This window comes from Myxocyprinus asiaticus, chromosome 30 (genome assembly GCF_019703515.2).
Source record: "Myxocyprinus asiaticus isolate MX2 ecotype Aquarium Trade chromosome 30, UBuf_Myxa_2, whole genome shotgun sequence".
Lineage (NCBI taxonomy): Eukaryota > Metazoa > Chordata > Actinopteri > Cypriniformes > Catostomidae > Myxocyprinus > Myxocyprinus asiaticus.
The window spans coordinates 34,695,621-34,712,898 of NC_059373.1; the positions used below are offsets into that span (position 1 = coordinate 34,695,621).

Genomic DNA, 17,278 nt, shown 5'->3' on the forward strand with positions numbered 1-17,278 from the left:
TTTGAATGGTCTAGCTCCGCAGTACTGAAGTGACATTCTGCCACGTTATATTCCATCACGTTCATTACGATCGCAAAATTCTGGCCTGTTAATAGTCCCTAGAATATCAAAAGGAGGTAGATAATTTTCCTATTTGGCTCCTAAACTATGGAATAGTCTCCCTAACACTGTACGGAACGTAGACACACTCACTCAGTTTAAGTCTAGACTGAAGACTCATCTTTTTATCCATCAACTCACAATTAGGCTGCTTTAGTTAGGTCTGCCAGAACCGAAAACAATTATCATGCTCTATTACTCTGCAAAAAATTTAATGGCATCTACGCTAATATTATTCTATTTGTTTCCCTGTCTCAAACTCAGGATTCATATTCACTGGCCAGAACCACCTCCGTTCCTGCTTGGTGTCGGACTCCACTACTATGTGTCTGAGTGATGATGACTAAATGCAGCCGGTGCCAGCCAGACATCACTGCAGTCTATTACGGTGGACTTCAGGGGATGAACTGATGCCAACTCCAACCATAAGACATGGGATACTTCATATGCCACTGCCTGAACCTTGGACTTAGGATAGACCTCACCTAAATGACCTGCTGGTTGAACTGTGATGCACCTCACTGATTTCTTCCTGCATCACCTTGGTCTAATGATGGACTACACTCTTAAAATGGAATAAATACATAGACTTTCAATTATTTGCCAACAAAAGCCTTCATCGGCCAAGTAACAAAGGACAATGCATCAATGTGAACTTCTGCGGTTAATCCAGGCTGAACTTCAAAGACATTAGTCATTAAATTTACAGTTCATACAAAATTTTTGTATAAACACTGGCCCTTAACACTTACTTACTTAGTTTGCTAATTTTAAACCATGACCTGCACTGCACATAAATAACTAATATTGGCATTATATCCATGCCCCACAGTGAGCCTGATTTCTCCCAAGGTTATTTTTCTCCATTAACCAACATCTTATGGAGTTTTGTTTTCCTTGCCACAATCACCTTCGGTTTGCTCACTGGGGTTCTAAATACAATTATGATTTAATTATTTAATTATTTATTTTTATACACAATTTACAATCATATATAATCAAACTACACAATGATGACTCTAAGACTTTATAGATATTACAGTTTTTATTTTCTGTTAATGCATGATTTTCTGTAAAGCTTCATTGAAATTATGTTTTTTGTGAAAAGCACTATACAAATAAAAATGACTTGACTAGGCATTCTTATTCACAGTACAGATCTCAAAATATAAATACCTAGTAATATATACAGTAGACATGGTTTTAAAAGAATGGTCTAATGGCATTATAAAATACCAATATACACACCTGTGATCACACATCTGGATTCTGTATTACAGAGTTGCAACATTGTTTGGTAGCTATTTTTTTTTTAGTTTGTTAGACACTGCTCTTGTCTAACAAACACCTCTTAATAACCGATTCAACTTATTTAGGATACATCACTGTAACATATGTAAGTTTAATGTCAAAACTCAAACTTTAAACAACATTAAAAAACACATACACAGACACACATGCAACGTGGTCATGTGCGTCTCTCTCTCTCTCTCTAACTGCCGTCTCCGGCTCCCCCTTATCACCTCACGGCCCGGCCACGCCCTCCTCCTCGTCACACTCCTCCCCCGCCCGATTTAGGCCGGGGCACCACCGGTCTTACTAACCCCCCTCCCCCATCTGTGGAGGGGAGATGCTGCCCCTCCGGCCATTCTGTCAGCCGGTGGTCCACCCCGCCTCCTGTGAACCTGGGGGAGAGACAAGGGGAGGCGTGGGGAGAGGGAAAGGGCGAGTGGAGACACACAGATAGAGAGAGAGGAGAGAGAGAGAGAGAAGAACTTGCTCGCCGTCTCTCGGACGTGCTGTTGCCCAGTCCTTAACCGCTCCTCCACTCTCTGGTGGATGCCAGTTCCCTCCTCCCCTTCTTCGGCAGACGGCAACGAGTCCTCCGGCCCCTTGTGGCCGGCAGCGACCCCTCTGTCCCCAGGCAGACAGCCGCGGCTGCTCTGGCAGTGGCGAGGACTCCGCGACAGTGCATCCCTCCTCCCTCCCGGGTTTCGGCACCACTGTAACAGTATAAGGACGGGCAAGGAGGAGGCGGGAACCAGCTGAACAGTCAACATAAAGGTTTAAGGATAAAAATGGACTTAAAGCAACATAAAACAAAAGCAAACACAGGCACACATGCAACGCGGCCGCATGCGTCTCTCTCTCTCTCTCTCGAACTGGCGTCTCTGGCTCCCTCTTATCTCGCTCTCCTGCTGATCAGCTGATTCAGCGCCGGCCATGCAGCCTCATGGCCCAGCCAAGCCCTCCTCCTTGTCACAATCACACTTTGTATTTTTGTGTTCCTACATGTTTCTTTGTTGCTTACAGTACTTATAGCCATGTGGACACATCTACTATGGTATAAACGGTAAAGCAGAATCTCTGTCAGTTGACACATTTTGACATACCGTCATACCACTCAGCCCTAGTGTGCAATGGTTTTTTTAATGGATAATTGTTTCTGGCGATAGTGCCAAAGACGCTTACTTACATTGTCAAATCTTACATCTCCTTGTTTTCAATACAATCAGTTTAATTTTTTCCTTAACCAGTTGACTGATTAATAACTGTAATTACATGTATCCGTTGCCCAGAAATTGACGAGGCCAATAACAATTATGATTTCAACTCTATTAACTATAATTTGATTAATAACTTGGATACTCATGAGTCTCACACTCACCCTGACAGTAGGGTCAAATGCAATTGGTCATGACTTGCCTCAGTCACCATTCATCATTTTAACTACATGATGTTTGCATCTCCAGTGAGTACAGAAAAGTGTCTGGGTTTTAAACCAAGAGGAGCCCAGATGTCTAAGATCTTTGTCAACGCCACCCCAAAGATGTCAAATAATAAATTGTATCTCTCCAACCCATAAAAAGATCCACATAGAGATAATGTTTTGAGCACAGACCCAAATTAAGACATCCTTGTATGGAGAAGTGGGTTAACAGGGCAGTGATGGATGGGCTACCCCATTTTCTACAGTGACGAATGACGACCCCTTCACTTCTCTGAGATTTAAGCTCCTCTGCAGTGGAGAGAATGATTGAGCATTCCTGGGGAGGGTCATGTTGGAGTTTGCTTTACTGGTGAACTATTTCTGAATCTTCTACAAAACCCTGGTTCTGCTCAAGTCAACAAAATTGTGGAAACACACTTCCGAAAGGACAAGCTTATACCAGCTCAAATTTCCATAATGGTCCTTTAATGGTTAATTTGTGCTGGATTGGTTATGCTCTAGCTAGTGGACCAAACCAGCAACACTTAGCTGGTGAAGTTGTTTAACCAGCATGGTCTTTCCAGATCAAGTTAAAGCTGTTTGACCAAGGAGGTTATGGTGGTTAACCCAGTGCACCCTGATGGGGCCACCAGCACAATAGTATCCCATGATGGGGAGTCATCATAGTCTCGCTCGGGATGTGAAAGTTGTTCCAAAAGGTAGACAGCAAAATTATACTGCCCTCTAAAATACTTTCTATTGATCAAATTCTAAGACAGCATCCAGTGTTAATTTTCACACAGTTTTTTTTAAACATAAGTATTGTGTTTTGATGAAATTGTCCATTAAATTTAGTCAATTGCATATAATTTTAGTTGACAAAAACAGCATTTTAGTTGATAATAATCCCCAAAATGACAAAAAAAATTTTTTTATCAAACTGTAACCAAATATTCAAATATTTTGAAAAATGTATAAACTACTTTGTATTTATAAACTACAATTCTTTGAACATGTATCAACATAAGTAAAGAATAATCCACGGCTAGGTGTGCCTTAAGAAATGTAATGCACGTTCAATGCAAAGTGCATTAAAATAATTTTACGCACACTGCACTAGCCGTGGATCATCCCTTACTCACAATGTTTGATACATGTTTAAACAACTGTAGTTTATCAAAACCCACACCTAGCCATGGGTTATCCCGCTTATACCATGGAAACTTGCTACGGAAAGGCTACGGTATCTCAGATAACTCCTCTAAACGGTTGTAGTGAGCAGAATAGCATCTCAGAATGCACAACATGTTGAACCTTGAGGCGGATAGGCTACAGCAGCAGAAGACCATGTCGGGTTTTACTATACTGGCACATTTCAGCCCATTGTCATCCACTCGTCTCTCCCACCTATCCAGACCTCATGTACACAACCTAAACCAAACTGATTACTATGATAAAGACTTACTGTGCTTTCTGTTCATTTCATTTTCATTTCAAAGCAGTGTTAGGTGCAAATCCAGCTCTAAATTATTATTATTATCACTCAGGGAGGCAGGCTGATTCATTTCCAAGAGGGATGACTGTCTCGGACTGAGAAACACTTGAGTTAATATGAGAAAACACACATCAGAAGAGTGGAGGGGGAAGGAGAGCGCTAGTGTAGTGTGAAACAAGCAGAAGCTGCTCACAAAGAGAAATGAAGATAACAGATGGACTACACTTTTTTCATTCACTGCTTTAATTTAGCAAGCAACTAAATTTGAGCATCAAACCCATGTTACATTGTGGGAAAAATACATCTGAGATGTTTTATCAGAAGAAGTCTGATTTTGTTTGTCAGCTCACTCACACACTTTTAGATGTCATCCCAGTCCATCTTGTAAATAATTGATCAGGCCAGCATCATTCTGTGCCTGTGTGCCAGAACATTTCATACTGTTAAAAGCTGAGCCAAGCCTGCTGAGGAAATATGTGTGACAAATCACTATTTCCGCTCTTGAAAATGCATCTCTCAGTGTGTAATTTAATTGGCTTTTATTATATTTTACGTTTAAGAACATACATGTATTCAAGTTTTACAAGTTTTATATACTAGGTATGTATCATCACTTCAATATTGTGAAATTGGTAAAGAATGCCATTGTGTGGCCTCAGAGACATTTATGATTAATTTTTATTTAGTACAAATGAACACTAGAATAGCAAGCCAACAGACTTGTGACAAATATAAAGTCAGCTGCCTATTTACTGTCAATCTACTGATTAGGGCTGGCCAATAAATAGTTAAAAAAATAGTGTTTTCAATATTTTTTAGCCTTTTGACAAAATTAAATATCTCAATATTTATCTGTTTGTGTATATGTGTGTGTTTTCATTTTAACCAAACAGCTGTTTTTGAAATAAACAAAACACTGTTTGTACAGTTTTTCCACTAAATAAAGATGAGGAAGAATTATTTTGAATCATTTTTAATTATAAGCACCACATTAAAATCATCATGATATTCAAACTGTTAGTTAATTTCTATATGCAACAATACGAAATACTGAATACATTGTAAATATTTAATATATCGCCCAGCCCTAAATGCTGCCATGTTATTTTACAGAGACAATCCTCCTGCATGGTTGCATGTCAAAGATCTTGCAGGACTTGAACTTGCATCTTTTTAGTTATCAGCCAACACTAGGCCATAACCTCCCCAATGCAGCCCACTTTTTAAGAAAACATTGTTTCTTACTTGAATTATTCTTCATGTATCAACCTGTGATTTTTCTCCCGCTATCTTCCTCCAGCCTCAGTTCAGCACTGTGCCCAGAGGCTCGTGTAGAATCATGATGCTCAGCAGCTCTGTGGATGTACCCAGCCCAGGGGGGATGAGCGCAGTGGCGGCCAGGAATGTGGTGCGCAGTTCCAGCATCAGCGGGGCCATGTACAGTTTGGAGAAGAGCCCCAGCAGCACGGGGCCCGACGCCACAGGCCTGGTAGGAAACAAGAAGCGTCGCTCCAGTCTGGGAGCCAAGATGGTGGCTATTGTGGGGCTGTCACAGTGGAGCAAGAGCACTCTGCAGCTCAACCAGCAAGGTTTGAATATTCCTGTCTGGTTACTCTCTCTACCTTAGTGTTCCCGGTCACACACAGTGGCCCCAAAAAGTATTTGGACACTAACTTTGAAGAGCCCATATTATGCTCATTTACAGATTCATAATTTTAATTTGGGGGTCTACTAGAATAGGTTTACATGCTTTATGTTCAAAAAACACATAATGTTTCTCATACTGTACATTGCTGCAGCACCCCTTTTCACCCTCTGTCTGAAATGCTCTGTTGTAGCTCCTGTCTCTTTAAAGCCCCCTTTCTGAAAAGCCCAGTCTGCTCTGATTGATCAGCTGGCCCAGTCTGTTGTGACTGGTCAACCACTTAGAGCGTGTCGGAAATGTAACGCCCCTTACCCTAACCGAGTTTCTGCTCCCGAGGCTTCCTGAGCAGGGCGTTCCTGAGGCAGGCACTACGCAGATGTGTTACATAGTGACGTATCTATGTCACGGAAGAAAGGGCTGGACTGCAAACCAGATGTTTCAGGCAGTTCAGGAGCAGTGTTTTCTGTGGGAGAGAGTAACTCCCTTTGTGGACTTTGTGCTTTGTATTATTGCAGACATTTTACATGCACAAACTATATTAGCTATATTACACACTAAAGGAAAGGTAAAATCCCAAAAAGCATAATAGGGCCTCTTTAAGCATCCAAAAGAGGCCACTGTATATTCTTATTGTTTCCTTTGCCTCTGTTCACCTTCACTGTCGCAGCATGAACAATTTCACAGCTTAGTTTGTCATTTCTGCATGCTATTTAGTTTTTCTACTTCACTTCCTTTCATTTAATTTTGCTTTCTTTCACCTCCTCTCAACTTTCCAATTTGCTAGATTCGTAATATCCCTTTTTGACTTTACTGTTTCACATTAACCCTGTGAAGGCCAAATGTTAAAATAAGTGAGCAAACATTTTTTTTACCTTTCAGATGTTGTTATAGGAGGCCTCTGATGCAGAAAAAAAGTTTTTAAAAAGTTTTTACGTTTTAGTAATTGTTTTAATGACACGTTGTAATATTACAACAGTGGTCAGGGAGGGCAGCAGAAATCCTGTATTTGTACTTGCATTGTCTGAACAAATATACAGAACAACTAAGTGTTCGTTTGCACAGTTGATTGCTTATGTAGCCCCATAACTGTATATATCATGAATAATAATCACAAATCATATTTTTTATGAATTGTTATTTATTAATAAAAAATATAGGAAAACAGGAAAAAATGTTTTTACAAAACTGAACTTAGACTTAGTCCCAAAGTTCAGGTATGGTAGTGCCAAAGACAGTTCTTGTCCTCCGAAAAACAAAGACGAACATTGCACTTGTGGCATAGAGTATTGGTGTAGCCAGTTTTGCAGAGTCTGCAGCGTCCTCTTGTTGTCTTCACTGGTAAATGTGCAACCATGTCCCTGTGCACATCCACCGGGGGTTGTGCAGATGGCCTCTTAGCTGGGGTCCGGTTTGGTTCACTCCCATTTGAGGATAGTCTCTTGTGAGCATTCAAAGGGCTCCGTGATGTCACTGTCTGTGTTACTGGGCTGCCACCGGCTGAAAATGGTCACCCTCTCTTTGGTTTAATTGGAGTTGTGTTCACCTGAATTGGATTAGAACAGAATCAATTAAGATGTCAAAAATACGTTAAGATACAAGTCAGATATGTTATAAACAGTGAAATATTAAACATATTACAAACAGTAAATAGCAGAAATGCATTCTCACCAGGATAAGAGAATCTGCTAGTTCTGCCTGAAACTGTCTCCTGTTCAGCATCTCTTTTCGCAAAATCTTGAGCGGTTTGCAGTCTCACTTGTAGAGGAGCCAGGGGTTGATCACAGCAAGAATAATGGTGTGCCAGAAGATGTACAGGTACCACCGTTTCGATTTTATGCGGAACTTATATTTGGCAGCAAATTAATCCAATAAATCCACACCTCCCATGAATTTGTTGTAAGTTCCCACAATGTAAGGCCTCTCAACTTTTATGTAGGTTTTGGTGGCTTTGTCCCAGCGTTTAATTTTCTGCACAGGTTCTGGACCAGCAAAGGATGACACAAGTGTCACCGCCCTGTTGTCAAACCATTTGACAGCACAGATGTTGTGATTCCCCTCGACTCTGAAGTCAAAGCTTCCTCTCCCACTCTTCTTCAAGCTCTTCTCATCTGCAAGGTTACAGTTGGGTAGGCGTACCTGTCTGGCTGTTCCCACGTAATAAATTCCACAACGAAGGAGCTGAACTACCAATGGGATGTAGGTGAAATAATTCTCTGCATAGATTTTGTAATTCTGCCCTTCTGGAAGCATGGAAGCAAGCTTCATCACAACATCCCCTGACAATCCAAGTTCAGATTTGGCTCAATGTCCATTGACACTGCCTTGGTACACCTCAAAATCACAGACCATGCCAGAGATTCCACTTCTCACCCATAATTTGAACCCCCACGGGTGTGGATTTCCTCGCAGATACTGCTTTATGCCGCTGAATTTCCCCTTGAAAGGGATCATCATCTCATCCACAGAGTTGTGTTCTTCCAGTACAACCTGCAGACACCTCTCTCTGAATGAGTCGAGCCAAGGTCTTAGTTTCCACAGTTTGTCTGTCTTTTCTGTCTCTGGCACTGTCAAGTTGTTGACAAAATGTAATGATCTCAGCATTTCTTGGAATCTGTTGCGTGACATCACATCTGAAACTTGGTTGTACTGCAGGGCTGTCTCCCAATACATACTGACTCCAGACATTTGAACTAGGCCCATCTTAAATTCCAGTCACTTTCTCGATTTCTTTTTTATTGGTGTTAACAGATCTTCCAGTCTTTTGAAAGCTGTACTCATTTGTGTTTTGTGTCAGAGCCTGAAGCATGTCTTCTGACACGAACCTCTGGAAGTACTCAAGTGGTGTGTGGATGGAAACATCACCATTCGTGACATCTGGACCAGAAAAATCAGTATTGGGACTGACAAAATCCCTTTTCAGCCAGTGATACCGGTCACAGGGCATGGTCGGTTTCTTTGGTTGTAGCTCAATGTCCTCATAATCATCGTCTGGGCAGTTAGTGGGTTCAGTGGGTTGTTGGTTTCCTTTGTCCACTTCACCGGCATCTTCATCTGTTTTTCTATCACTTGCATCACTGTCGTCTGAAACCAACTCAAGGTCACTCTCTCCGTTTTGGATGATAGCAAGAACATCCTGCACACTATACACAGGTCCTTTCCATGCTGGTGGCATTCTGAAATTGGAAAAGTAGTAATTATTTAAAATCTATTCACACAATATTCACAAAATATTGTATTATTCACTCCTAAATCATCCCAGAGCATTAATTCCAATGCAACAACCATCAGCTAAAACATTCAGAACCATTTAGAATACTTCCACCTGTCCCAGGACAATGCAACAACCATCACCTAAATCATTCATTCCAATACAAGAGCCATCACATAAATCATTCCAGAACCTGTTTTTTCCCAACTGTTTCTGTCTAAATAGCTAAGCACAAGGCCAGTTCAATGTATTTTTGTACTGACAAGATACAATTTCAAATACTGCAACCAGAAATTATTTACTGACTGATTCAGTTCTGGCCTAAACTCAAAATTTTAACAAAGAAAACCTGTTTCTGCCAAACTGTTTCTGACTAACAAACAAAGCCCAGGGCCAGTTCAATGTAATTTTTTACAACTAGAATGTAGTAATTTATTCAATTCAGGTCTAAATTCAAAATGTTAACAAAGAAAACTCATTTAGAACTTAGTTATAGTGAATAATCAAAGACATTATATCTCTATTAGTATTAGTCTTCCATTTGGGCACATGTGAGAAGTGCAATGTGCCCCCCAACCCTTGAAAAAATGCTACCTGACTCAACCAGTGTTGTAAAATAGCAACACAAATATAATAAGCTCAAAATAATTTTTTTAAACAAATTTCACAGTAGCTAAATATCTACATGTTGTTCACATTGTAATAATCACTAAAAATAATATTTAAGGCATTTTACTTGTATCTTGAGCTATTCAATCCAATAAAAACCAGTTATGTTGCTCCGAGAAAGTTCGCAGGTTGAGTGAGCTTCGGGTCAGATGGTCCGGCACCTTTATACATTTTAATGGCCAATAGGATTCAGAGGTGGACCAACATGACCCATTTATTATTTAAATGTGGTCTGAAAAAAACAAACAAAAAAAAAACGTAAAGATTGAACTGAGTTTTTTTTAGGGTAGCTCAAAATAATTGTTGTAATATTACAACCATGGCCCTCACAGGATTTTAACCCACTTTCGCAAGGTTACCAAGTCCTGTCAATCTCACAGCCCTTATTGCAGTATGCATCCACCTGTCAAGCCCTCTCTTTTTTCCTCTTCTCAATTCTGGTTCTGGTCGCTATGACTTCACATACTCCTGATCAAGCTGTTCTCGCAAAGCACAGTGTTTTTTTGTTCTCTGTAGGAGCCAAACTCAAAAACATTTCAAGGTATCCATTATATTAATTTGACATATTATTGTGATTCATTTGTTGTAATTTAAATATTACTTTATTATTTAGTCTGGGATTTGCAACTGTATACATATAGAGGATGTTCTCAGGCATATAGGGGAAGTTTCTGGGCCATTCTGATTTCATTGGTTGTTTGCAAAAGATTTGTTTGTTTGTTTATTATATGGTTTCTTTTTTTATTATTTTGAAATGGAAGATCAGATACATAAAGCGATAAGGCGATAAGTGATAAATCCTGTCTCTTTCAACTTAATCTGAGTTTTTGTCTTAACCAGCTGTGACAAGACAATATGTTGGTTGTTTGCTTTTTTATTTCTATTTGTTGTACTGGGTAGTCCCACCCACTGTCAATTCTTATTGATCCAAAATCCCACATTAAGTGATGATGGAGATGGATCTCCGATGGAGATCACAATCACCGATTTAGGTGGCGTTCAGGCCAGGATTATTATAGTTTTGGATTTTTTATGTATTTTGTATTTCTATTTTATATGCAATTTGTCATTCCAGTTTAATTTAGTTTTCATTAGTTTTAACAATTTGTCTGTTAGTTTAAATGTAGTTTTTGTTTTCTCAGTGTTTTCTAGTTTCAGTTAAGTTTTAGTATTTTATGGCTAGCAAAGCTAAAGTGTTTACTAGTATCATTTAAATATTGAATTAAATTTTTTTCATGGCAGTCTTGTGTTACCTCGATCTAGAGGCATTCTCATGTTTAAATAAGGTGGATTGTAAATGTTTCAAATGTTATAATATATTGTGTATCAAAAGCTAAAATTAAAATTAATTCGAGGTGATTTTTTATTTTATTTTAGTTAGTTTTGGAGTCATGAAAAAGTATTTTTGTTTAGTTTCAGTTTTTGTTTCAAATCATGTCAGTTTTTATTTTTAATTCAGTTAACGAGAAAATGTTCTTTTAGTTTTCATTTTAGTTTCTGTTAATGATAATTACCCTGGTTCAGACCCAACACAGTCATGCATTAAAAAAGCAAGATGCAGTACAACAAAAACAACAGAATGCAGGTGTCTTGAGATGCTTTTTTAACAAGTTCTTTTTCAGTTTTCAGAAAGACGCAGTGCTCCTACATAATAAAAAAAAAACAGCGAGATGTGGTGCAGCAAAGGCAAAAGATGCCCATCTAGCACATGTTTAGATAGACTGACAATTTAAAAACAGTGTGGGCAGATGCAAAAACACTTTCGGTGTGAACAGCCACTAAAAATGGTAGAGAGGTGACAGACTTAACTGCTGCCGCCAACATTTCTCTCTGATCTCCCTGTCATGGATTGCTAAAATAAGATCAAGCGCACCATCCAATCGATTTGGTATGGGCTCTTCTCACTTGGGCCAGCAAGCAACTTAGACTGATCTCACAGTAAAATCAGAAACAGTAGGTTGACTTTTCTTTAGCTAAATTCGGTCTGTGTTATCCAAAATGCAAAACACTGCCCCCAGTGGCCAAAGCGGTAACTGTTGTTGGGCATATGGGCACGTGAGAGTGCCATTTTCTGGGTGAAATGTCCAGAGAGGGGCACCAAAAGCGAGTTGTTTTCAGCTGGATAGGCTGTAATAAAGTGAAGAGGAATGCATATTTTATAAACTTTACTCCCAAACCCCATACCTAAACCTAACCATCAGTGGAATAAAAGTTTAATGTAAGAGGTATAAATGCAACCTCCGAATTGCACTCGTTACTGATAATTCAATTGCGATAACTTTCTGGTTGAACATGTGATCCGAACCTAGCAACACCCACATTTTCTTCAGGAAATGTAGAAATCTAGTCATCAATTCATGTCTTAATAGGTGCTAGTATACAGGGAAACCTTTTCATTTGCTTCGCCTTGACTGATCTTTGTGCGTGTTTATTTGTGGCCGCAAGATAAAAAGGCTGCGTGTTACTCAAGCAAGCATGTGGCGAGAGTGCCCTGCTCAAGCGCTGGAACAAGCTAACCTTCCCATCACCCTGTATGACTCACGGATCAGTGGAAGTGTGGCTGAGTAATAGAACATAAACTCAGCTTCTCCCAGGAATAAACCTACATTTAAATTTCATTAGTTCACATTTAGGTGGTGAGAGAGAGAGTCTTGCTGTGAGTTTATTCTTTTTTTACACAGTTAATTTTTATACCTTTATTGTCGAAAATGTTCTTTAAATTTAGTCCATATTTTATGTCACTAATTCATTTTAGTCCATTATTGACAGAATGGCATATACTGTATTTGAAGTCGATAAAAATACGTCATAGTTGACTATAAAGTGCAAAATGGCTCAAATGTGTATCAAACTGTAACAGATCAAACTGTAATGTATTGTTTTTTTAAATGTACAAACATTTTTTAGTTTAAACATGTATCAAACATATAAAAGATTTATCAACATATGAAATATAAAATACATCATGTGAAAACTGTCTTCGTTCTAAAAACCTGAGCTCCTCAAATAATAGCATGCAGTGAGTATACTGAAGTATGACCTACTTCATAGTACTTACTGTGTTGTGAATTATTCATGCTTTAGAGGCAGTTTAGGATATTGCATTATGTATAGCTCAATCTCATGGTGTATTCACAATGAAAGTTACACATTCTGACTAGTGTGTAACTTAAAGTTCACCTGTGCATTCGCTTCGTTTTCTGTGCAAATGTAAATTGTAATAGAATGTTTATATTCTGGATAATGCTGATTAATTTTATATAGGATGTTTTTGAGTGAGCTAATCATTTGAGCTAAGCATCTCTTTTACTTTCACCTTCATTGTCGTTGACATTGGTGAAATCAAACCATTAGCCAACTAACTTTTTCATCAGTAATTTTGTAGATGAGATTAACACTGTTATAATCTATAGAAGTTTCTGTTGCGTGCAGTCCACCGTTTTTCTCTTCCTTTCCTTTATTTTATACTGTCTTATTTTTACTCTCCTTCAGTGTAATTGTGCTCCTGTAGGGTAATTACAGACTCTGTGTTCAGGGGGAAGGATCGTGGATCTCTTTCCCTCTTTCTCTTTCTCGTAAGTGTCAACAGCAGCCCGCATGTGCTAACACAGTCAAACACTGCAGTGTGGCCATGTGAGTGGTCTTTGCAAAAGCCAAAAAACCTGTCAGACAAATCAAGCTGGTGGTTTGTAATGATTCTTTAGTTGGTAGTCCATGTACTGCAAATAGTGCTAATTGTCAATTTTTTTTCTGCCACATACTGTATATTGCTGTTTTTGAGTGTTCAGTTCTGCTCATGTTTTTACTGTGAACCATTTCTGAGGGTTGGCCACAGACTGCAAACTGGAAACTGAACTGTTCTCACCACAATTGTACAGAGTAGTTATCTGAGTTACCATAGACTTTGTCAGTTCGAACCAGTCTGGCCATTCTCCGTTGACCTCTCTCATCAACAAGGCATTTCCATCCGCAGAACTGCCGCTCACTGGATGTTTTTTGTTTTTGGCTCCATTCGGAGTAAACTCTAGAGACTGTTGTGTGTGAAAATCCCAAAAGATTAGCAGTTACAGAAATACTCAAACCAGCCCGTCTGGCATCAACATTCATCCATGCAATTATCTAATCAGCCAATCGTGTGGCAGAAGTGCAGTGCAAAAAAACCTGCAGATATGGGTCAGGAGCTTCAGTTAATGTTCACATCAACCATCAGAATGGAGAAAAAATGTGGTCTCAGTGATTTAGACTGTGGCATGATTGTTGGTGCCAGATGGGCTGGTATGAATAGATGCACTGGTTGACGGTCACTATGCCACCATGAGGACTTAGAGCACATTGGGAATTCCAAAAAAAAAATAATAAGAAGAATTTTGGCTATATGAGCTTATGGGTAGATTTGAAATGCAACAGAGAAGGTTAAATATTTTCTCTCTGAGTATTTCTGTAACTGCTGATCTCCTGGGATTTTCACACACAACAGTCTCTAGAATTTACTCAGAATGGAGCCAAAAACAAAAAACATCCAGTGAGCGGCAGTTCTGCGGATGGAAACGCCTTATTGATGAGAGAGGTCAACAAAGAATGGCCAGACTGGTTCGAAATGACAAAGTCTACGGTAACTCAGATAACCGCTCTGTATAATTGTGGTGAGAATAATATAATCTCAGGGTACGTTTACACGACAACGATGTACTAAAAACAGAAAAGTTTTCCTTCGCGTTTTTGAAAAGTTTCGCGTACAGACGACAACGTTGTCAAAACAATCTGCGAAAACGACTAAAAATGCTGTATTATGCATGCCAGGCCAGTAGTTGGTGATGTCACTTTGTAAAGAAACACTACGCACCTGCACACATAAGCATTCTTCCACAGAGCGGTGAATACAAACAATGAAGATGGCGATCGCTGGTCGTAGTAGTGATGCAGTAAATCTACACTTTGGTGGAGAAGCGTCAGTAAACTCTAAATCTTGAGCAGCACAAACACAGTCCTGTAGTCTGCCATTGTAGTTTTGAATGTCTCGCGCATTGTTTTGAAGTACTCGCGCACATGCCTATAGACTGAACACGTAATACGTGTGCGCATGACGCAAAATTCGTTTTCACAAATTTGTGTTTTTGTATGTTTACACGGAGACGATAACGGCATCGTTTTCAAAAACTTGCACTTTGAAACCCATTTTCAAAAGTTTGCGTTTTCAGGCCCCAAAACGGCGTTGTCGTGTAAACGAACAGCCAAAACGCATAAAAAGTTTTTTGTTTTTAGTTGAAAAAGTTGTCGTGTAAACGGCCCCTCAGAATGCTATTCTGAGATGCGGGTTGGCGCTGTTTTGGGGGCACGAGTGGCTGATCGGTGTAAATATATATATATATATATTCTCAATTGATTAGAAATATATTTCTAAACTAAGTCTAACAAATAAATAAATGAATAAATAACATAGGCATCAAAACAGATTTCAATTTGAATATATAATTAATATATTGTATAATATAGACTTTTGACCTATAACCACACCAATAATAGTGTGCTAATAATAAAAATATCAGAAAATCAGGAAATGCATAGTCCATTAATTAAGTCTTTGGGGGTAAATTAGAGCTTCTACATTATGGGAACTGAAGTTTTATTCCACCATGGTCCATAAAATGAAAGTTAATTTATAAAATATTTATTAAATTGAACAGATTTCAACATTAGTCTTTGTGTTATATGAAGTTCACATTAAAACTTGGAACTTGGAAGCTTTTTACCAGGCCATCACCATTTATTTTTGGTATAATTCAAATGCATTTTATGTATAGATTTTACTGTTATAGCCTTGACCTAGACCTAGATTTTAAACATTAAACAAACAAAAAAATCAATTTAAAAATCACAAATGATTATAATTACAGATAATTGTGGGGAAATTATTTCTTTAAATTTTTCAAAAATGCCAGCAGTCCCACAGTTTCCACTACACCAAACAATTTTGCCCATAATACAGTTTTTCAAAACTTAGTGTACTTGTTAACTAAGTCGACAAAAGAGTCAGTGTAGAGCATGAAATATGAGATGAAATATGAGACAAGTGAAGTTTGAAGAGCACAAAATTTCCAATCAAGCTGTAATTTGTTCAAATCAGGGAAAAACATTTTTTAATGAATTACAAATTAATTATCTAACTGTGTGTATTTAGGATACATAAAATGTTAGCTATGAAATTAGCTTTAACAAGACAAAGGAGTTGGCCATTTAATTTCAAAAACATTAAAAATGTCATTTCCATCAGCATAATTTCCATCAGCGTCACTTCCAGCACAGAATTCTATTAAACAAAATACAGAATTTGAGATGTGCTGGAAATAACACTGTGCTGGGAATTTTCATGACTTTTGAAAAAAATAAAACAAATAAAAAAAGACAAAAAGGACATAAATCTCTGATGCATGTACATACACTGTTGGACAATTGTGTGATAGTGTGAAAAATGTTTTAACGAGACTTTACTTTCTAGAAGTTCACTGTTAAAAGTGCCAGAAGTTAAAGAAACACCTGTAGATGAATACACATTTAGGTGGCATTTCAAAAATATTATAAATATCATGTTTTATTCCATATGTTGTGTGGTTACATGTGAATTACATACAAGTCATTCATACTGAAAAATGCTGGTATTGTTTAAAAATACACTAGCAGCAGTTATATGAATGTCTTTGAAATTTGAAATAAAATTCTGCATCCTGTTTGCTAACTCAATTCAAATTCAACTTTACACCAGCATAGAAATTGAATTGAAAAGGCATTCTTCATTCAATTGTGAATGCTGCAAAACCCTGATCTCTTGATCTCTGATCTTTCTCCCTCTCTTTCTCTGTCTCAGTAGCCTACAGTATGTTGATGCCAAGTGTGCTCTCTATAAAGCATGACCTTTTCAGTGTGCTGTTGTGTCTCTGGCTCTCCCAGCAGGGCTGATTTGACTGAGGAGCTGGCTGGGTTTGTTTGGGGGGAGCTGTTTGGGTCCATGGTTCACCTGTCTGCCCTTATCCTGGATAACTGCTTTACTTTGCCACTTTTCCACTTCCACTCATCCTGGATCCCAGCCAAGCAACTGAATCCAATACTGAGGTTCAAGTCTTATTCTGCTCTGAATCAGTGGTGTGGTAAATACGGGTGCAGTCGTTTTTATCATGTTATGAGTTTAGGGAGAGAAATTAAGTGATGACAGACAGTTGTATGTGTCACTGACTGACAAGACTGATAAACACACTATTCCTTGATTCATGTGTAAATGCTTTGCTTTTTTATTTATACATAAGTACAGGCCATAGTTCTGAGCTTTGAATGTGGCTTACTTTGTTTAGCTGGATATGTTTCAGGATAACTTGGCATAATCCAAGAATTTTCAGATCTTCAAAACAAGTATAGATGGCTGATCACCTTTTATAAGTCTCAATTAAAGCTTTTAAAGCA

General features: G+C 38.5%; 1 protein-coding gene across 1 annotated transcript in view; it reads left to right on the forward strand.

Annotated features, from left to right (window-relative positions):
* rims3 (regulating synaptic membrane exocytosis 3) overlaps positions 1-17,278 on the forward strand; it is a 112,942-nt gene that overhangs the window by 19,103 nt on the left and 76,561 nt on the right. The window contains exon 2 of the mRNA XM_051664015.1: positions 5,605-5,893. Coding sequence (XP_051519975.1) covers positions 5,644-5,893 — 250 coding nt within the window. The 5' untranslated portion in view covers positions 5,605-5,643. The remainder of the gene's footprint in view (positions 1-5,604; positions 5,894-17,278) is intronic.